This window comes from Thermobia domestica, chromosome 6 (genome assembly GCF_964235325.1).
Source record: "Thermobia domestica chromosome 6, izTheDome1.hap1.1, whole genome shotgun sequence".
Classification (NCBI taxonomy): domain Eukaryota; kingdom Metazoa; phylum Arthropoda; class Insecta; order Zygentoma; family Lepismatidae; genus Thermobia; species Thermobia domestica.
This window is the reverse complement of record NC_137459.1, coordinates 273983468-273999351: the sequence shown is the minus strand read 5'-3', so window position 1 is coordinate 273999351 and position 15884 is coordinate 273983468. Positions and strand designations below refer to the sequence as shown.

Sequence of the window (15884 nt, the reverse complement as noted above, 5' to 3'; positions counted from 1 at the left end):
AAAGATCAAAATATTCAAATACCTTAAGACAATTAAACGTGTGTCATCGCCGACTAATGATCACCAAAACTTCTAAATTTAAACAAAATATTCACACATGGTTCCGACTTGAGAACCTCCAGATTATTAGCTAGCGCCTTGAGCACAGATCCACGCTCTATATGCGCTAAATGGTATGTTTTAGTATGTTTAAATTAGATTTCCTTGCCTCCAGTTACAAAATTCTAAGTTAGTATTTTTCGTTCTTTCAAAATTTCTTTCGATTTTTTTAAATCATATAAGTCAATAATCTTTGGCATAGTTTATATTAATAACATGGTTGTTCTTCAACCTTTCGTTCGCTGTTTGGTTTCTTCTCCACACCAAACTACAGATATGATACGTTTAATTCTCATACTTGTCATTTGGTTTCAAAGCTGTCACCATTATCTGGTAAACCAATTTTGTTCGCCACGATTCATGAGTTTTGTCACAAAACACGTCAAGAAATGAGTTAAATGAAGGCTGCAAGAGTTTATATCAAAGTTGAGTATTGTGAGCAAGTGACAAGCATGTAATAACGTCTCGTATTTGAAAATAATGTTAGCTACTTTTAATTCACTAACTGGTATTAGATTTAATTCAAGCTTAAAGAATTGGAATGAACAAACTCAGTGTAGCTTAAAGAAAAAAACGTAAGAAGAACGGACGAGATTCGAACCCTGGACCACCAGTAGAAAACTCCTGTTCACTAACCCCTCACCTAACAAGCCATCAACTTCTATAAGTTTTAAATTTGCAAGCAAATGATACCATTATACGTTTGTGCAATCAATGTTTTGCTGTTTTCCTCTTCAAGAACGTAACATGTTTACGACGATTCGTTTCGTTTTCCATTAGAGCTTCTAGAGAGATGATTTGTGTTTGAGTATAGGATCTGTTGTTTCCTTTAACCGACAGTTCTAGCAAATACAACTCAATTGAAACAGCTGTAAAAAAAAAAAACTAGTACTGTCTTAGAAAGTATTCCTAAAAGGGAGAAACTCCATCGTGCACCCTGAACAGTGACGGGAGTGCGTTGAGCGAGGCCAACAGCAAAAGGAGGTCCATTGAAGATTCGTAACTCCACTTTGAAGGGTTTTAATTAATTTCACACATTTTCCTCAATGTCTAAAATGTAACTACTTAGCTTTAGATGAAAAGGAAATTGTGAAGTAGCTATTGACTGTGAAGTAAACCGAAAAGATTTATCACGTCCTTGCAGCAACTATTTCCAGCAAAAGGGAATAAGTACATCAGACCTAAGTTTTCAAATACCGAGGCGTATTTGTATTTGTTTCAACAAGTGTATAACTGATTAATTGTAGCAAAAGAACTGACAAACTTTAAGACAAGAAGAAGAATCTTGTATTGTAGCACTGCAATTGGTGAGACAAGCTTAAAAGTGGAAAAAATACTTTATGTACTTATTCCCTTTTTCCAATCAGTGGTTCAATTATGAGCCTATATTTTTGAGGTGTTAAAAATAGTAATAATAAGAAGAAAACTTATTAACTGGTAGGTTACGCTGGACTCTTAATTGTGTATATGGAATAATGGAACGTGGGGTTATACAGAGGATTTTGTATTTCTGTTGGCGATCAATTAATCTTTACCCTAGTAGGGAATACTGGTTGGTCCGGATTTCGAACAGTAATGAAGATCAAGATTGATTGAAATTTCAACTTAGAATGAAATAAATAAAAATCTAATCTTATACAACTCTCATTGATAATAGTGTTCCGTATTTGATTAGACGCCTATTCTTTTATAACTTTACCTATGGTGCATGGAGTTGTTGGTTAGAACCCAGCTCGCGCTGAATGAACTTTATTATGGACAAACACCAGTGCATGAGTTTTCTCGGGTTTCTCCAGTTTCCTCCCACTTTCTTCATTAAACGATTTCATTCGTTTCTCACCATCACTGTCTCCATTAGCGTAGTCGACATAACGTGGGACGTAAAACTTAAATATTTCGTTTCGTTTTTCTTTTGTAACTGTATCTCACTTTTCCTGTGACGAGAGCAACATCTAAGCGAGTATTCAGTGAATTAAACCACTATATTCATAGCACAATAGTACAGAATGAAGTTTAGCTCTTTGGCAATCTCCATCATGCAGAGCAAAAAAAGTCAATACATTGATATTGAAACAGTAGTTAACGAATTCCTCTGCGAAAAAGATCACCCGTACTGTTGTGTTTCAGATGATAATTTATAATTATACTTAGTTGGTTGAAATTTCTCCATAGTTGTGGGGGCGAGATACTAAAAAAATCCCTACCAAGAGGTGAAGGTGACATGTAAAAGTAGTCAAATACGAACGAAATTAGTGTCGAATTCATTTGCAAAGATGAAAAGTGACACTGTGGATGCTGCGTAAGTCCAAAATAAGCCTTGGTTGGCTTCGAGTTGACAATGGGAGGGTGACAGGAATAAAGAATCGAAAATATCCTATATTTGTGTCGAATGGATAGTTTTCGGGATCACTGACATAAAAGGTGATATTTCAGATGTGTATATGTCCAAGGTTGGCCATATTGAAATGGGGTCATAGGAAGAACCAGTAAATACTTCAGAACAGTTCCTTTTTGGTGCGTTTCAAGACACTGAGAGTGAAAAGTGATAATGCACAAATCACATTCTGAATTATCGGAGATATGACTTCTGGGGAAGTGTCGTTGCTCCAGGGAGGCATTACTAACTGATCAGTCGCTAAAATCGTCACTGTTTTGCAGGGCCGTAGAATGAATTTTATTTCAGCGATCGAAAGCTTGACAGGAATTTATTTCAGCGATTGAGGGCATATTTTACTAAAATGTCTATCATCCAGGGGCGGATCCAGGATGATTGTTTGGGAGGGGCGGTCGTTCGAAGTCAAATCAAGGTAAGAGCGGATTGCAAAAAAGAAAAAGAAAAGAAAAAGAAAGAATAGAAAAGAAAGAAACAAATTTAGAAAAGGAGAAGTAGCTCTTCTGCAGAATTAACATTCTTAAGAAAGTAAGGCCTATCTATTTTAGGTTTTAATTTAAGTTTATAATACAAAGATTAAAAAATACTTAGGATATGTTTTATTTTTAAAATAAAAAGTATAAAAAGTTCCCTATTCTGGGGGAAGCGATCACCCCAAACACACTCCCCTGGATCCGCCCCTGCTTTTGGAATATCCCCTTAAGGTAGCTTTCAACGCAGCTAAGGGAAACGTATGGGAACCAGTAATAGAATTCTCCGTAGCAGAATGAATCAAGTCATGGTTCGGTAACCACAATGTTCGTGGTTCGAAACCCGTCCCCGAAATCAGATTTTTTAAAATCTTAATTCCTCAGTTCTGAAGATCTTTCTCTCCTTTCGTAATCATCTGATGCTCTAAAAAGAGTTCTCCACATTAATTCGACAACTGCCTAATGTGATCCTCGCAGTTCGAAAACTTCCCTTCTTATCTTTCTCAAAATCAGAATTTTCGTCATAATACGAATGCTGCCCGATCATTTTTCCCCAATTCTAAATCTGTGTATACAAATCATCCCTCTCTGTCTCCATACTTGAATCCCTCTCTCTCTCTCTCTTTCTCTCTCTCTCTCAATGTCACCCAGGAAGTCATATGGCTTGAGATCAAACCTTCGACTCTTGAAACCAAATTTAAGCTCTTTAGCAATGTGCTATCGTAGCTCTATAGGTTTGTTGTTAAAACCAGTGTCTTTTAGACTTTATTCGGGGGGGGGGGAAGGAAGAGATTCTCCGGCGACATAAGATTTTCACTTTTTATTAGTGTATTACTATACATTTGATCAAAAAATACGTAGTTATGAAGCTCAAGAGAGGGGGAATTACACCCTCCTGTCCTGCCCAAATGACGCCCCTGAAACATTTGCTTGCACTTACTGAAAAGAAATTAAATGAATCATTGAATAAAACTCGTTTCTGTCCGTAGATATTTTAGAGCTCTTGGCAATTTCCATAGATTTCTTAGGGAGCATCTTATTAGCTTGCACTCTTTAAAGAAAGAAAAGAATGAAACTAAAGATATTTATGAAGCTCTGGGAAGATTGTGTGACTTTCCTTTAATTTAGGCTCTTAAAAATATTTCAGAACAAACGAATGGAAAAGACTGTTTTAAAGCTATAACGTTGTAAACTTGATTCCTGTTTCCTTTTCAGCTGAATGGAAAGAGTGTACTACGTCACACACACTGCTTTAGACAAGGAGAGGTGGAGGACGGGGAGGAGTTGGAATAAATACTACAAGCAACTAATCGATTGATACATGTATTGCGGGAATGCATAAGAAAACTGGGCAAGAGTTTGTTATTCATTTGGACTTAGAATTTTTGTAACAAATTTTATGCCGCGGACTGTACCAATGTCCCCCCTCTCCCCTATGGTGGGTTGTTTTCCAACTCTTTCTTAAAAGTGCGGATTTTCCTTGGGCAAAAATCTATAATCGAGAACTCCGGTAGATCGTACACTTATCTGAAAACATCACTTTACCACGCTTTGGTATTGTGTTGAACACTTCAAGCAGATTTTGGAAATTTTGCTGAACTTTGATCATTATAACGGTAATGCAAATTGACAAATACAAACTAGAAATCAATCTGAAAATGGGAACATGAGTTGCTTCAGTGATTAGTAAGTGGAAATGATGAAAAGCATTTCTTGTATGAAAATGTTCCCAACAAATATTAAAAAATTATAAAATTATAACCAAAATATAAAATTAAGCTCGATTGTGTCTATCCTGTTAATCGTGCATGCTTCCGAAAGATTTTTGTAGCTATAAAGGAAAATTCATAAATTTCCAGCAATGGAACTGAATAAGGGACAAAAAGACTAAAATGTTGAATGTATTGATCTAAACCTAGTATCTAGATTGATTTTGAAACATATATTAGATTATGTAATCAAGATTTTGTATGCAAATATAGAAACATAACAGAAAAGAAACTCTGGAGGCGAAACGCTCCGGTTGGAAAAGCTCGATGTGTGATATAAAGTAGGAAGCTCTTTCAACTGAGTCACCGTAGAGGAACGAATAGAGGGAAAAACCACAAACTCGCAAAGTATTTTGACACTGTATCGAATCCTTTTCTCTTTTCTTTGTTTATATTTTATTTTCATTTTTCTTTCTTTCTTTTTCTGCATTTTTTTTCTCAAAATAGTAGAATATCTTTAAAATTTTCGTATTCATAAGAACTGAAATAACATAATAAAAACTGAAGATGTGAACTCTGTGAGTGTACGGAATAAGCAGAAAGCTTTTGTGTCTCTGTTGTCACTTCTGATAAAAATGGATCAGCTACGACAATCGTTACGGGTGAAGACAGTATTCGGATTGTGATCAACATGCAGGATGGATTCCAAAACCATCCCTCTCACCACAGAAAATTTTGCTGCTGCTTCTTCAAATCTTTCTCATTCGAAGTGTAACCATCGTTACAATGGATGTAACATCTATCAGTATCAATGTCATTAGGATGAATGTAACTCAATTGCATCGTTACAGTATTGAACTTAGTGAAATACACTGTTAATCTCTCCCTAAGCAACCCCCAATAATGGTCGACCGATAATGTGTTCTACAGTTTATTCAATGCACGCTTGCATTATGCACTTCAATGCACGACTTCAAAATACGGGGTAACTATCCATGATCTGCAATATAAAACCCTTCTTCACCCATTGTATTTTCCGAACATCTCTCCCAACGATTACAACATCTTTTAATATTTCGATCACTTCTTGTCAGGAAAGAAATTCCCTGATGACCGGAAGGTGCAACATACAATTCATTACTTCTTCGCATCAAATATACCAGACTTCTTTTATCATGAAATCCAATCTGTGGTTGAGGCATATCACATATGTGTAGCTTTAGCCTGATACCACTGAGTAAAGTAGTTTTCAGTTTTTTCGCCCTTGAAAATGACACATGAGGCGTTGGATGGGAAAGTGGCGGAAGTCAGTTTTGAGACATTTTGAGATACTGACACTTTTATTAGAATCGATATAGAAAAATCGGACAAAATCGGTTCTTTGTGCTGCCATCTTTTGGCCTATGGCCTGGTTCTTTTATCCTGAGATACGCAACTTTGCCATCCAGCAGGTTATGGTTTCAAGTTCACGGAAATGACTTAATCTTATTGTTTTTAAAAAAATGACTTACGCCAATTTACCATCCAACGCCTCACATGTCGGTTGGACATTTCAGTCACACCAACACTATTTTGATAATATATCTTCGTAACATTGTCTTTGTTAGTTTAACTAATTTGGTTTGTTTTGTTTAACATTCCTTTTTGGTGCCGACATGATATCTAAACGTTATCACTGAAGCCGCTTGGCTACAAAGAGACGCGTGGCATTTGGTTAAGAATATTGTGAATAGGCGTAAACTTTAAAAATAAGTTTAAAGAAGAATACACACTAACACATAAGTTGATAATCCGAAATTCAAAAAAGAACTTAATGAAATGTTGTTAATGTATTTTCACGCTAAAAAACAAAGGTTGCTTACGCCTTTTCGTTGTAGTATTTTAATATCAGCATTTCACTCTGCTGTCTGTTTTAAAATGATGTGGTTCATACGGCTGCTATTCTTTCGAAGTATTCGCATTTACGCACCCAAACTTATAGAATTTACTCATTTATTATTTTTAAAAAATCATTCTTCACTCTGTAGCCAAACTTGTAGGTATGATCGAATTCCTTATTTAGTATGCTAGCGCAAAGAAAAAAATTAACATGTTAAAAAGTTCAAAAGATCAAGCTACAATTAAGGGGGGCACGGTGGCTCCCTCCAATAGTGGCTAGCACGTACGTGCGCCCTTGGTGTGCAGTGCCCCGGGTTCGATTCCCAGTGGGAGAGCCTTTGGAATTTTAATTGACCTCGATGTTTCTGTATTCGTGTTCCTATCATTCTAGGTTAACAGCAAAACGAGTTAAGCGAGTAAAACAAGTAAAATCCTAGTAATAATTAGTTAATCAAGTTGATAAGGCACGTTCGATGAATCAGTTAACTTTTAAAAAGTGATCGATCCTTCACCTCTGATGTATGAGGTCTTTGGTTCGATTCTGCGAAGTAAGTTTGTGGTGGACAACATCGTGTCCGTGGGTTTTCTTGTTTTACTCCCATTTCCACTTTCCCATTCCATAAATTCTTCCATCATCATTCACGTGCTTTAATCACCCTTAGCCTAACAGGCCTAATCGTGGTACGTTAAACTGAAAGATTTCGTTTCATCTTTCCATCTCAAGCTACAATAGTTTCCCATCGGTTGGTTTGATAACGACATTTTTTTTTACTATTTTGTTCATGCTAGGAAGACTGTAATGTAACGTGTCTGTGCCTCATCTCTTCTCATTCTCTGTTTACCTGAGTTCCAAGTGCATGCTTGCTGTGAACTAAAAGGAAGGAGTGAGAGGAGCAAGTATACAAGAGACATTACCGGTTAGGTTAGAAGAAAGTACCCTTCTTCTGGGTAGATACTAGTTTAAAAGAAAAATCTTAACAAAAGTTACTTTCTTATTATGTTGTTTCGGTTCTACGAATATAAAGATGTTAAAAGTATTCTACTATTCTAAAATAAATGCAGGAAAAGAAGAAAGAAAGAAAGAAAGAAAGATTAAAATAAATAGAAAGAAAAGGAAATGGTATTCGATTCAGTGTCAAAAGTTTTCTGAATTTGCAGTCTTTCACTTTACTCACTTATCCAAGGGACTTGGTTGAAAGGGCTATATTTGCCTATGAAATCTTAGTTATAGAAGCTAATATACAGGGTGTCTCAAATCAACACCGACAACGCTTGGGAGGTGATTCCTGACACCAAGATAAGAGAAAAAGTATAGACCAACCTGTGTGCACAAATGCTTCCTTTCGGAGTTATGGGTTGCTGAAAACATGAAGAAATGAGCTTTAAAGGTCCATAGCTCCAAAACTATGGGACCTACCGTAGTCGGGTCAAGACTTCACTTGGAAACTAATATGTGTCTTATCCAAAAATCCATGTTTAAGAATCCTAAGGTACTCACGCAACAATTTTTATGGAGGGAGTTTGAATACGGGCATATAAATTGAAGTACTCACAAACTACGTCTACAAAATTGTTGCATAAGTACCAAAGGACTCTGAAACACGGATATTTGGATAGGGCACATACTAGTTCCTAAGTGAAGTCTTGACCCGACTATGATAGGTCCCGTAGTTTTGGAGCTATGGACTTTTAAAGTTCATTTTTTCATGTTTTCGGCAGCCCATAACTCCGAAAGGAAGCATTTGTGCACCCAGCTTGGTATATACTTTTTGTCTTTTCTTGGTGTCAGGAATCACCTGCTAAACGTTGTCAGTGTTGTTTTGAAACACCCTGTATATTTGACAGATAATCTAGATACAAGGTTTAAAGCAATATATTCAACATTTTACTTCCTTCCCAAGCTCCTTTCCGTCACTTACCCAGTTCCTTTGATGGAAATTTATGAATTTCCCTTTAATACTGCAAAAATCCCTCAAAAACACGATTGTCAGAATAGATTCAGTTGAGCTTAATTTTGTTTTTGCTTAAAATTTTACTATTTTTTAATATTTGTTTGCAAACATTTCATGCAGGTAATGCTTTTATCATTAAGACGGAAGGAAAATGCAATAAATGTGAAAACTTTAAATTACAGTACACGCGCAAGATTCAATGAGCATAGGTGTACGTTTATCTCTTACCCTTTAGTATCTACTGGACAGAGGGTTGCTTCGTCGCTAGAACCCTCGCACTGAGAAAATTTGCAGGGTTAAATTATCCAAAATTTACTTGTAGTAACCGAGTTGCTTTATCAAGATATAGCATGTCGAGTTCTCGGTTACTGCAAGTTAGTTAATCTTCGCTCATTTAACCGAGTAGTTGAGCAATTCAACAGAGATGATTAGTTAATCGAGTACGTACAGGCCATTAGAATAATAATAATAATAATAATAATAATAATAATAATAATAATAATAATAATAATAATAATAATAATAATAATAATAATAATAATCTTTGATTGAAAGTAACTCGATTTGAATTATCAAACCACTGGTCAGTAAGATAACCTCAACATACTCGGCTAACAAGTCAGTTGTCGTTTTATTCTGAGGAAAGTCATGTCATTTATTGCTCCTCTACTAAGAATGTAATAATGAGAACACATTGGTCATTTCAATTCAGTTACAGCCTTTCCAAACGGACCAATTTAGTTGAAATTTGATGTGTAAATTTCTTTTATACTGTTTCAAGATATTTTTTACATTCTACCCAAAACTCATCCATTTTAAGGGTTTTGATTAGCCAAATGAATTTGTTAAAAACATTTTTTGTCAATTTTATCGGTAACTATTAACCCAGAGATAGGTTAACAGGGCAAAATATCAAAATATAACTTAAACAAGTACTGCTTGATAAGTATTAATCCAGAGGATTTCTTTAAAAAGGGTATTTTAACAGAAACTCGGATACTAGCAAGCGAGTTTTCATTTGACCCTCACTTAGAAAGTGAAAACTTTTCTCAGTGTGTCCTCGTCATTAACGTTGTTGACTTGAATGTCAAAGGTCTCAAGTTCAAATCTCTTCGACAACACTTTCCCTTTTACTATGACGTGACAAAGTTACTAAAACAAAATATTTAAAACAATATATATTAAATATTACTAATGGGATCTTTTGCTTGAGGTTGCAATGCAAAGTGGTTACAGTTTAGCTTATTATGGATTTACTCAGTCCTATTGACATATTTCAAGACTCAATTCCTCAAAACGCATGTACGAACGGAAGTGGGTTTGACAGGGGATGAATAGTGCAGAAGATAGACACAATTTTAGATTGCAAGCGGAGAGGGGATTAATGCTAGAATTTGATAGATACTTTCGTCGCCAAAAATTAGAAACACATGAATCTGCAAGAAAAGAGAATGGGACAGAAAGAGAAAGCAAGAGAGAGAGAGAGAGAGAGAGGAAGGGATGGCGTTAAACAGAAAAGGTTTTAATGTTTATATTTCTCTCTGAATGTTTTTTTTTCCTCCTATTATTCCTAATTGTTACTATGAAATAATTGCATGTGACTTTTCAACACCAGATATGTGTTACTATTTAAGCATTGAACGAATTATCTGAAAGAATTATTACATTTTCCAGGATGCTCAACTTGTTTCTGCCAGATTTCACAACTAAGTACTCCTCTTTTACTAATTCAGAAAGAACTATTAGTTTCATACCTGGATGCCATACAACCAGCCAAAGTCATCGCATTACCGGGTTAAATAAACTACAGGTTAAGGTGAAGTCTATTCAAAGATATTATATTTGATGAACTGCTCAAGGACTTTTGTTCGCAACAATGTACTGTTTAAGATAAATTTTATAATGTCTAACTTAACTGCAGAAAATACACTTACAATACGAGCCCATATAATTTTAAAATGAGAAAAACATTAAGGTAAATCTTAGTCATATTCGTTAAAAAGTGATTTAAACTTAGTTTATGTTCCTTAACAAATAATTACACAAATATGAAAAGGTAGGACTTAAAGGAGTCAAAACTTAGAGGTTTTAGTTCATGAAAAATTAATATAAGACTGCTTCTCCCATTTAGTCGTCATCCGCTATGCAATGTCCTTCAACTTACGCAAGCAGATGATATCAGAGTAAATGTCGAGTAGATCGTTAAAAAATCCTAATTTTATTACGAATATTTATTTTTAGGTAGACCGGATAGTTGCGAGCTGATAGCCAAGAGACTACTGTAGTTTGCACCTACTCACTTGATGAAATTCTTTACGAGTTGCCTGGATTTATGAACAGGAAAAAATATTGTAAATATCAACATCATACCTTTTCCTTATGGAACTAATTATGCATATCTTAATGTCAGATATTGCTGATATTACAAACATACTCACTATTATGTTCGAATAGTGAAAGCTTTTTTATATTTGTTTTAAAATAATGTCTTTACGAAATAATCATTGAAAGTGAACCTATTTATTTTTATTTTTAGGTGAATCTCATTATTGTCTCTGATCATGGTATGAAATATGTTGGACAAAATTCTGGAGTTCAGGCTGTAGATTTAAGACGTTTACTGGAATTTCCAATAAAACCATTGGATTCTGGAGCAATGACAGGCATTATTACATACAGCGATGATGATACAGAAAGGGTAAGTTGAATTTGGTAGCTACGTAATTGCAACTCAATAGATTTATTTTAATGTGCAGAAGGTTATCAAGATAATGGAAACACCTACAGGTTGCAACACGTAAGATGTATGAGGTAGTAACATTGACGATGCGTGTGTAGCATCATGCCGTTGTTAGCAGTGTGTTTAGTAATCGTCGCGATAAGTTAGAAGTAGAACAGAGGTGTGTTAAAGCAGGCAGACAGCGCTGATGTAAAATGGAAGACCTCTCTGGGTTTTAAACAGGCCCAAATTGTGAGTTAATTGATGCAAGTATATCTAACAAGCAACGTAAAGAACAAGACAGGATCCGACTCGAACTTCGCCCAGAGGACACATAATCGGAAAGAAGAAAAATGCCAAATTGGAGCTGCCCCCATCCAGAAACACCAGAGATATGCTCCGCAACATAACGCACCACGCGATAATATAAGGTAAAACCATTTATGTCGAAAACGGAAAGGATGGGCAGCACCAGGATGATATCAAGATATTTGATATGCTATAACACTTACTTGGCGGCCATCTTGAAAGCCGCGATCTTGGATATAGCGTAAGGTATTGAAATGAGAAGCGGGGTGTGTGATATATCAATGTAAGGTAAAATGCAAAAGAAAAACCAATGATGTAACCGCGAAAAACATATGTGTAATGTGTGGACGGGATGAAGTGTGGAAGACTCGGGCAAAACAAACGTGTGTTCGAAGGACAGAATAATAGGGCAAGACCACCCGACAATAGTACGCGATAAGTAACTGCAACAGTGTCTGTGCATGAAAGTATATCCGCCTTGATAGATTATGCCTTTCTTGGATATTAGGATTCCGTTAGAGGCAGTGAAAACCACAGTTGCAACCCGCGATACGAGCGCTTGTTTGGAGACTACATAAACTACAAGACTATCTCTTATGGAACAGCAATTCGTCAGCTCGCTCCGTAGTGTAGGAGATATCATCTTGGGTTGGTGATCAAAAACACGACCTACATGGGACTGAAGCCCACTCCTGGACAACATTTTGTGCGTTTCTTGTTCAGTTTTCTTGCTGCTTAAACAACACTACCTGAAACAAAGTGTGTACAGATGAGAAAGACCGTCGCAAAACTGTGGCAAACCGCGCAAATGAAAAGAAACATTCGTAAAAAAATGTAAGCTAGAACTTGGCTGAGCTTTCTCATCCGTACACACTTTGTTTCAGATAGTGTTGTTTAAACAAACGTGGGTCGAAATGTCCCTTGTTCACACGAAACAGCAAGAAAATTGAACAAGAAACGTACAAAACGTTGTCCAGGAGTGGGCTTCAATCCCAGGTAGGTCGTGTTTTTGATCACCAATCCAAGATGATGTCTCCTACACTCCGGAGCGAGCTGACGAATTGCTGTTCCATAAGAGATAGTCTTTTGTAGTTTATGTAGTCTCCAAATGAGCGCTCGTATCGCGGGTTGCAACTGTGGTTTTCACTGCCCCTAACGGAATCCTAATATCCAAGAAAGGCATAATCTGTCAAGGCGGATGCACTTCCATACACAGGCACTGTTGCAGTTACTTGTCGCGTACTATTGTCGTGGGGTCTTGCCCTATTATTCTGTCCTTCCAACACACGTTTGTTTTGCCCGAGTCTTCAACACTTCGTCCCGTCCACACATTACACATATGTTTTTCGCGGTTACATCATTGTTTTTTTTTCATTTTACTTTACATTGATATATCACACACCCCGCTTCTCATTTCAATACCTTACGCTATATCCAAGATCACGACTTTCAAGACGGCCGCCAAGTCAGTGTTATATCATGTCAAATATCTTGATATCATCCTGGTGCTGCCCATCCTTTCCGTTTTCGACATAAATGAGTTTACCTTATATCATATTATCGCGTGGTGCGTTATGTTGCGGAGCATATCTCTGGTGTTTCTGGATGGGGGAAGCTCCAATTTGGCATTTTTTCTTCTTTTCGATTATGTGTCCTCTGGCGAAGTTTGAGTCAGATCTGATCCTGCCTTGTTCTGTAAGTTGCTTGTAAGGTGGTTAGACGGTTATGTGCGTCACGGAGGATAATACTCAGGGCGATACTAGAACTCATGACAAAACATCTTCGAAGGGATAGCAGACGAGACAGAAAAGAAGCTTCAGTGAAGATGATCACGGAATATTAAAGATAGGATTGCTTACGAGACAAGAGTTCAGGCTGTCTTGTCTCGGAAAGAGGTCGCGAAACTGATACCTCGTTTCAGAAAGTGTATCTGCTTCTAAATAAATAACTTTATCTCGTCTCGTGCTTAACCCGAATTAAAGCTAACTTTCACCGAGGACCTTAGTTCGAATAAGTAAAATGTGACTACGAATCTCAATCACTACCGGGAACAGTCTATTGGGAAATCAAGTCTGAATCAACTCGTGTAACCTGAACACCCACAGTCGGGTTGTAATTTGCAAATCGATTATCACCAATAGCAACGCCAAGAAAATGTTGCTAAAACCTGCGAAGTAGACCGTAGAGGATTGGGAACGCGTAATATGGCCCGATGAGTCTTTTTTCATCTTGTTTCCAACAACAAGCCGTACTCATATATGGTGGAAGCCCATGAACTCCGAATCGCATCCTCCCTACTGTGATACGCGGCGTCGGGCCTATGCTGCTGTGAATTTTTCTGGTATTCTGTGGGTCCTGTAATTACTATCATGAGACGTACTATTGCCAGTTATTATTTGGACATTTAGAGTGATCAAGTGCATCCTATGGTTCAGATGTTGCTTCTGGCAAATGACGCCATTTTCCAATATGATAATTCGCCAATTCACACTGCTGGAGCTATTGAGGCGTGGTTTTATGAACATCCAGATAAATTATAATCCCTTTCTTGGCTAGTTCAATCCCAAGATCTCAACCTTATTAAACACTTGTGGTTAGTTCTGGAGTTCAGGATCTGGAGAAAATATCTTGGCATTTGGCATTGTCTAATCACATACATCCAGTGTGTATACTGCAAAATTATTTAACTTAATTTTAAATTCTTTACTCAGCATAAATAATTCAAGCTACTCAAGAAGTGAAAAATAATTTATGTTGCAAAGCCTGCTCAAACTATTTCTTCAAAACAAATTGCTCAATTGATCTTGTAAATACAATTTGGTTACATAACCATTAACATAGTGCAATTTAAAAGGGATACAAAACACTAAATAACTTCATTTCTCGTACATTTATAATATTTATTAACTTGCAAAATAGGAACAGGATAATATTTTTATGGTGTATTAAAATTTAAGTTTCTTCGATTTAGGTCGTTTGTAAAGCAAGTGAAAATTCATTCGACTATTCATTTTCAGCACCAACGTAGATTGACTGTTTAACGTTGAATTTGAATCATACGTCCTCCTACCAGGAATCAGTCCCTGGTATTCCATGCGGAAGAGGTGTTTACTAACTATATGTCCACGAGAAAGCTCAAAAATATGTCTCGGATTCCTCAAGTTTAGCGGGGGCTTAAATGTACCGAATTCGTCTCAAACCTACCCTACACGACGTGACAATTTGCTATTCTCTTCTTATAGGTATCTTATAATTATTTATTTGAATTACAAGTCTTACACACATATTTGTTGTGGCTCCACATAGTTACTTTCACAATAACATTTTAGAGATACATCAATTTAAAATATATTCTTGAACTATATTTATTCTCTAAAAAAAAGTTAACACATCACGTGATATTAAATCCCGAAATGCTAAAGGGCATTAAGAAAGTATTTTATTTTTCTTCATAATAATTTACACATGTACGTTGTAAAGAAAATACAACCCTTCGTCAAAAATCACTTGCAAAGCTACATTCCCCTTGAAATGATATGAGTAATTTTTTATCCCGCAATTAGCAGGTTTTTTCTCCTCCGCCCATTTTCATCGTATGTAGTTCGCAAAACCACTACAGAGTTGAAGGGATCTAGCTTTCCTTCCCCCTTCCTTATTTCCTCTCCTCTCACGCAGTGTTGGGTAAGTTACTTGTAAAATTGTAACGCGTTACAAGTTACTTTACTCTCTCTCAAAATGTAACGCGTTAGTAACGCGTTACTTGCCCCCAAAAAAGTAACTGTTACTTTACTTTGAAAGTAACGCGTTACTAACGCGTTACTTTTAGGTCCGAAACTAAATATGCGAAAAAATTATAACTTCAATTTTCCGTACTACTATTACTACTACTACTACTATTATTATTATTATTATTATTATTATTATTATTATTATTATTATTATTATTATTATTACTGCACGTTTTGAATCGCTTTATGTAAATGCAAGGACAAATTTTTACTTGATATATGAACATTTTCGTATAATGTAACATTGATAAAATGCCATATTGCGTTACTCGTAGGGATGGGCACGAGCGAGTTCGAACGAGTTTTCTTTGAAACTCGTATTGACTAAAAAAAGACATCTTTGAGCTCAACCCGAGAACTCGGCTCGAAAAATTTCCTCCAACTCGACTCAAATTGGGGTCGAGTTTCGAGTCGAGTTGAGCCAAATCTGGTGTGTAGTTTCGAGTAAATTCTTCAAGTATATTACATAGACAATATAATTATTATCAATGACACTACTACTACTACAACTTATTATTATTATTATTATTATTATTATTATTATTATTATTATTATTATTATTATTAT

At 36.1% G+C, this 15884-nt stretch overlaps 1 protein-coding gene across 1 annotated transcript in view; it reads left to right on the top strand.

Annotated features, from left to right (window-relative positions):
* LOC145687791 (glycerophosphocholine cholinephosphodiesterase ENPP6-like) overlaps positions 1-15884 on the top strand; it is a 202723-nt gene that overhangs the window by 123177 nt on the left and 63662 nt on the right. The window contains exon 7 of the mRNA XM_081761224.1: positions 11037-11198. Within this exon, the coding sequence (XP_081617350.1) occupies positions 11037-11198 (162 nt within the window). The remainder of the gene's footprint in view (positions 1-11036; positions 11199-15884) is intronic.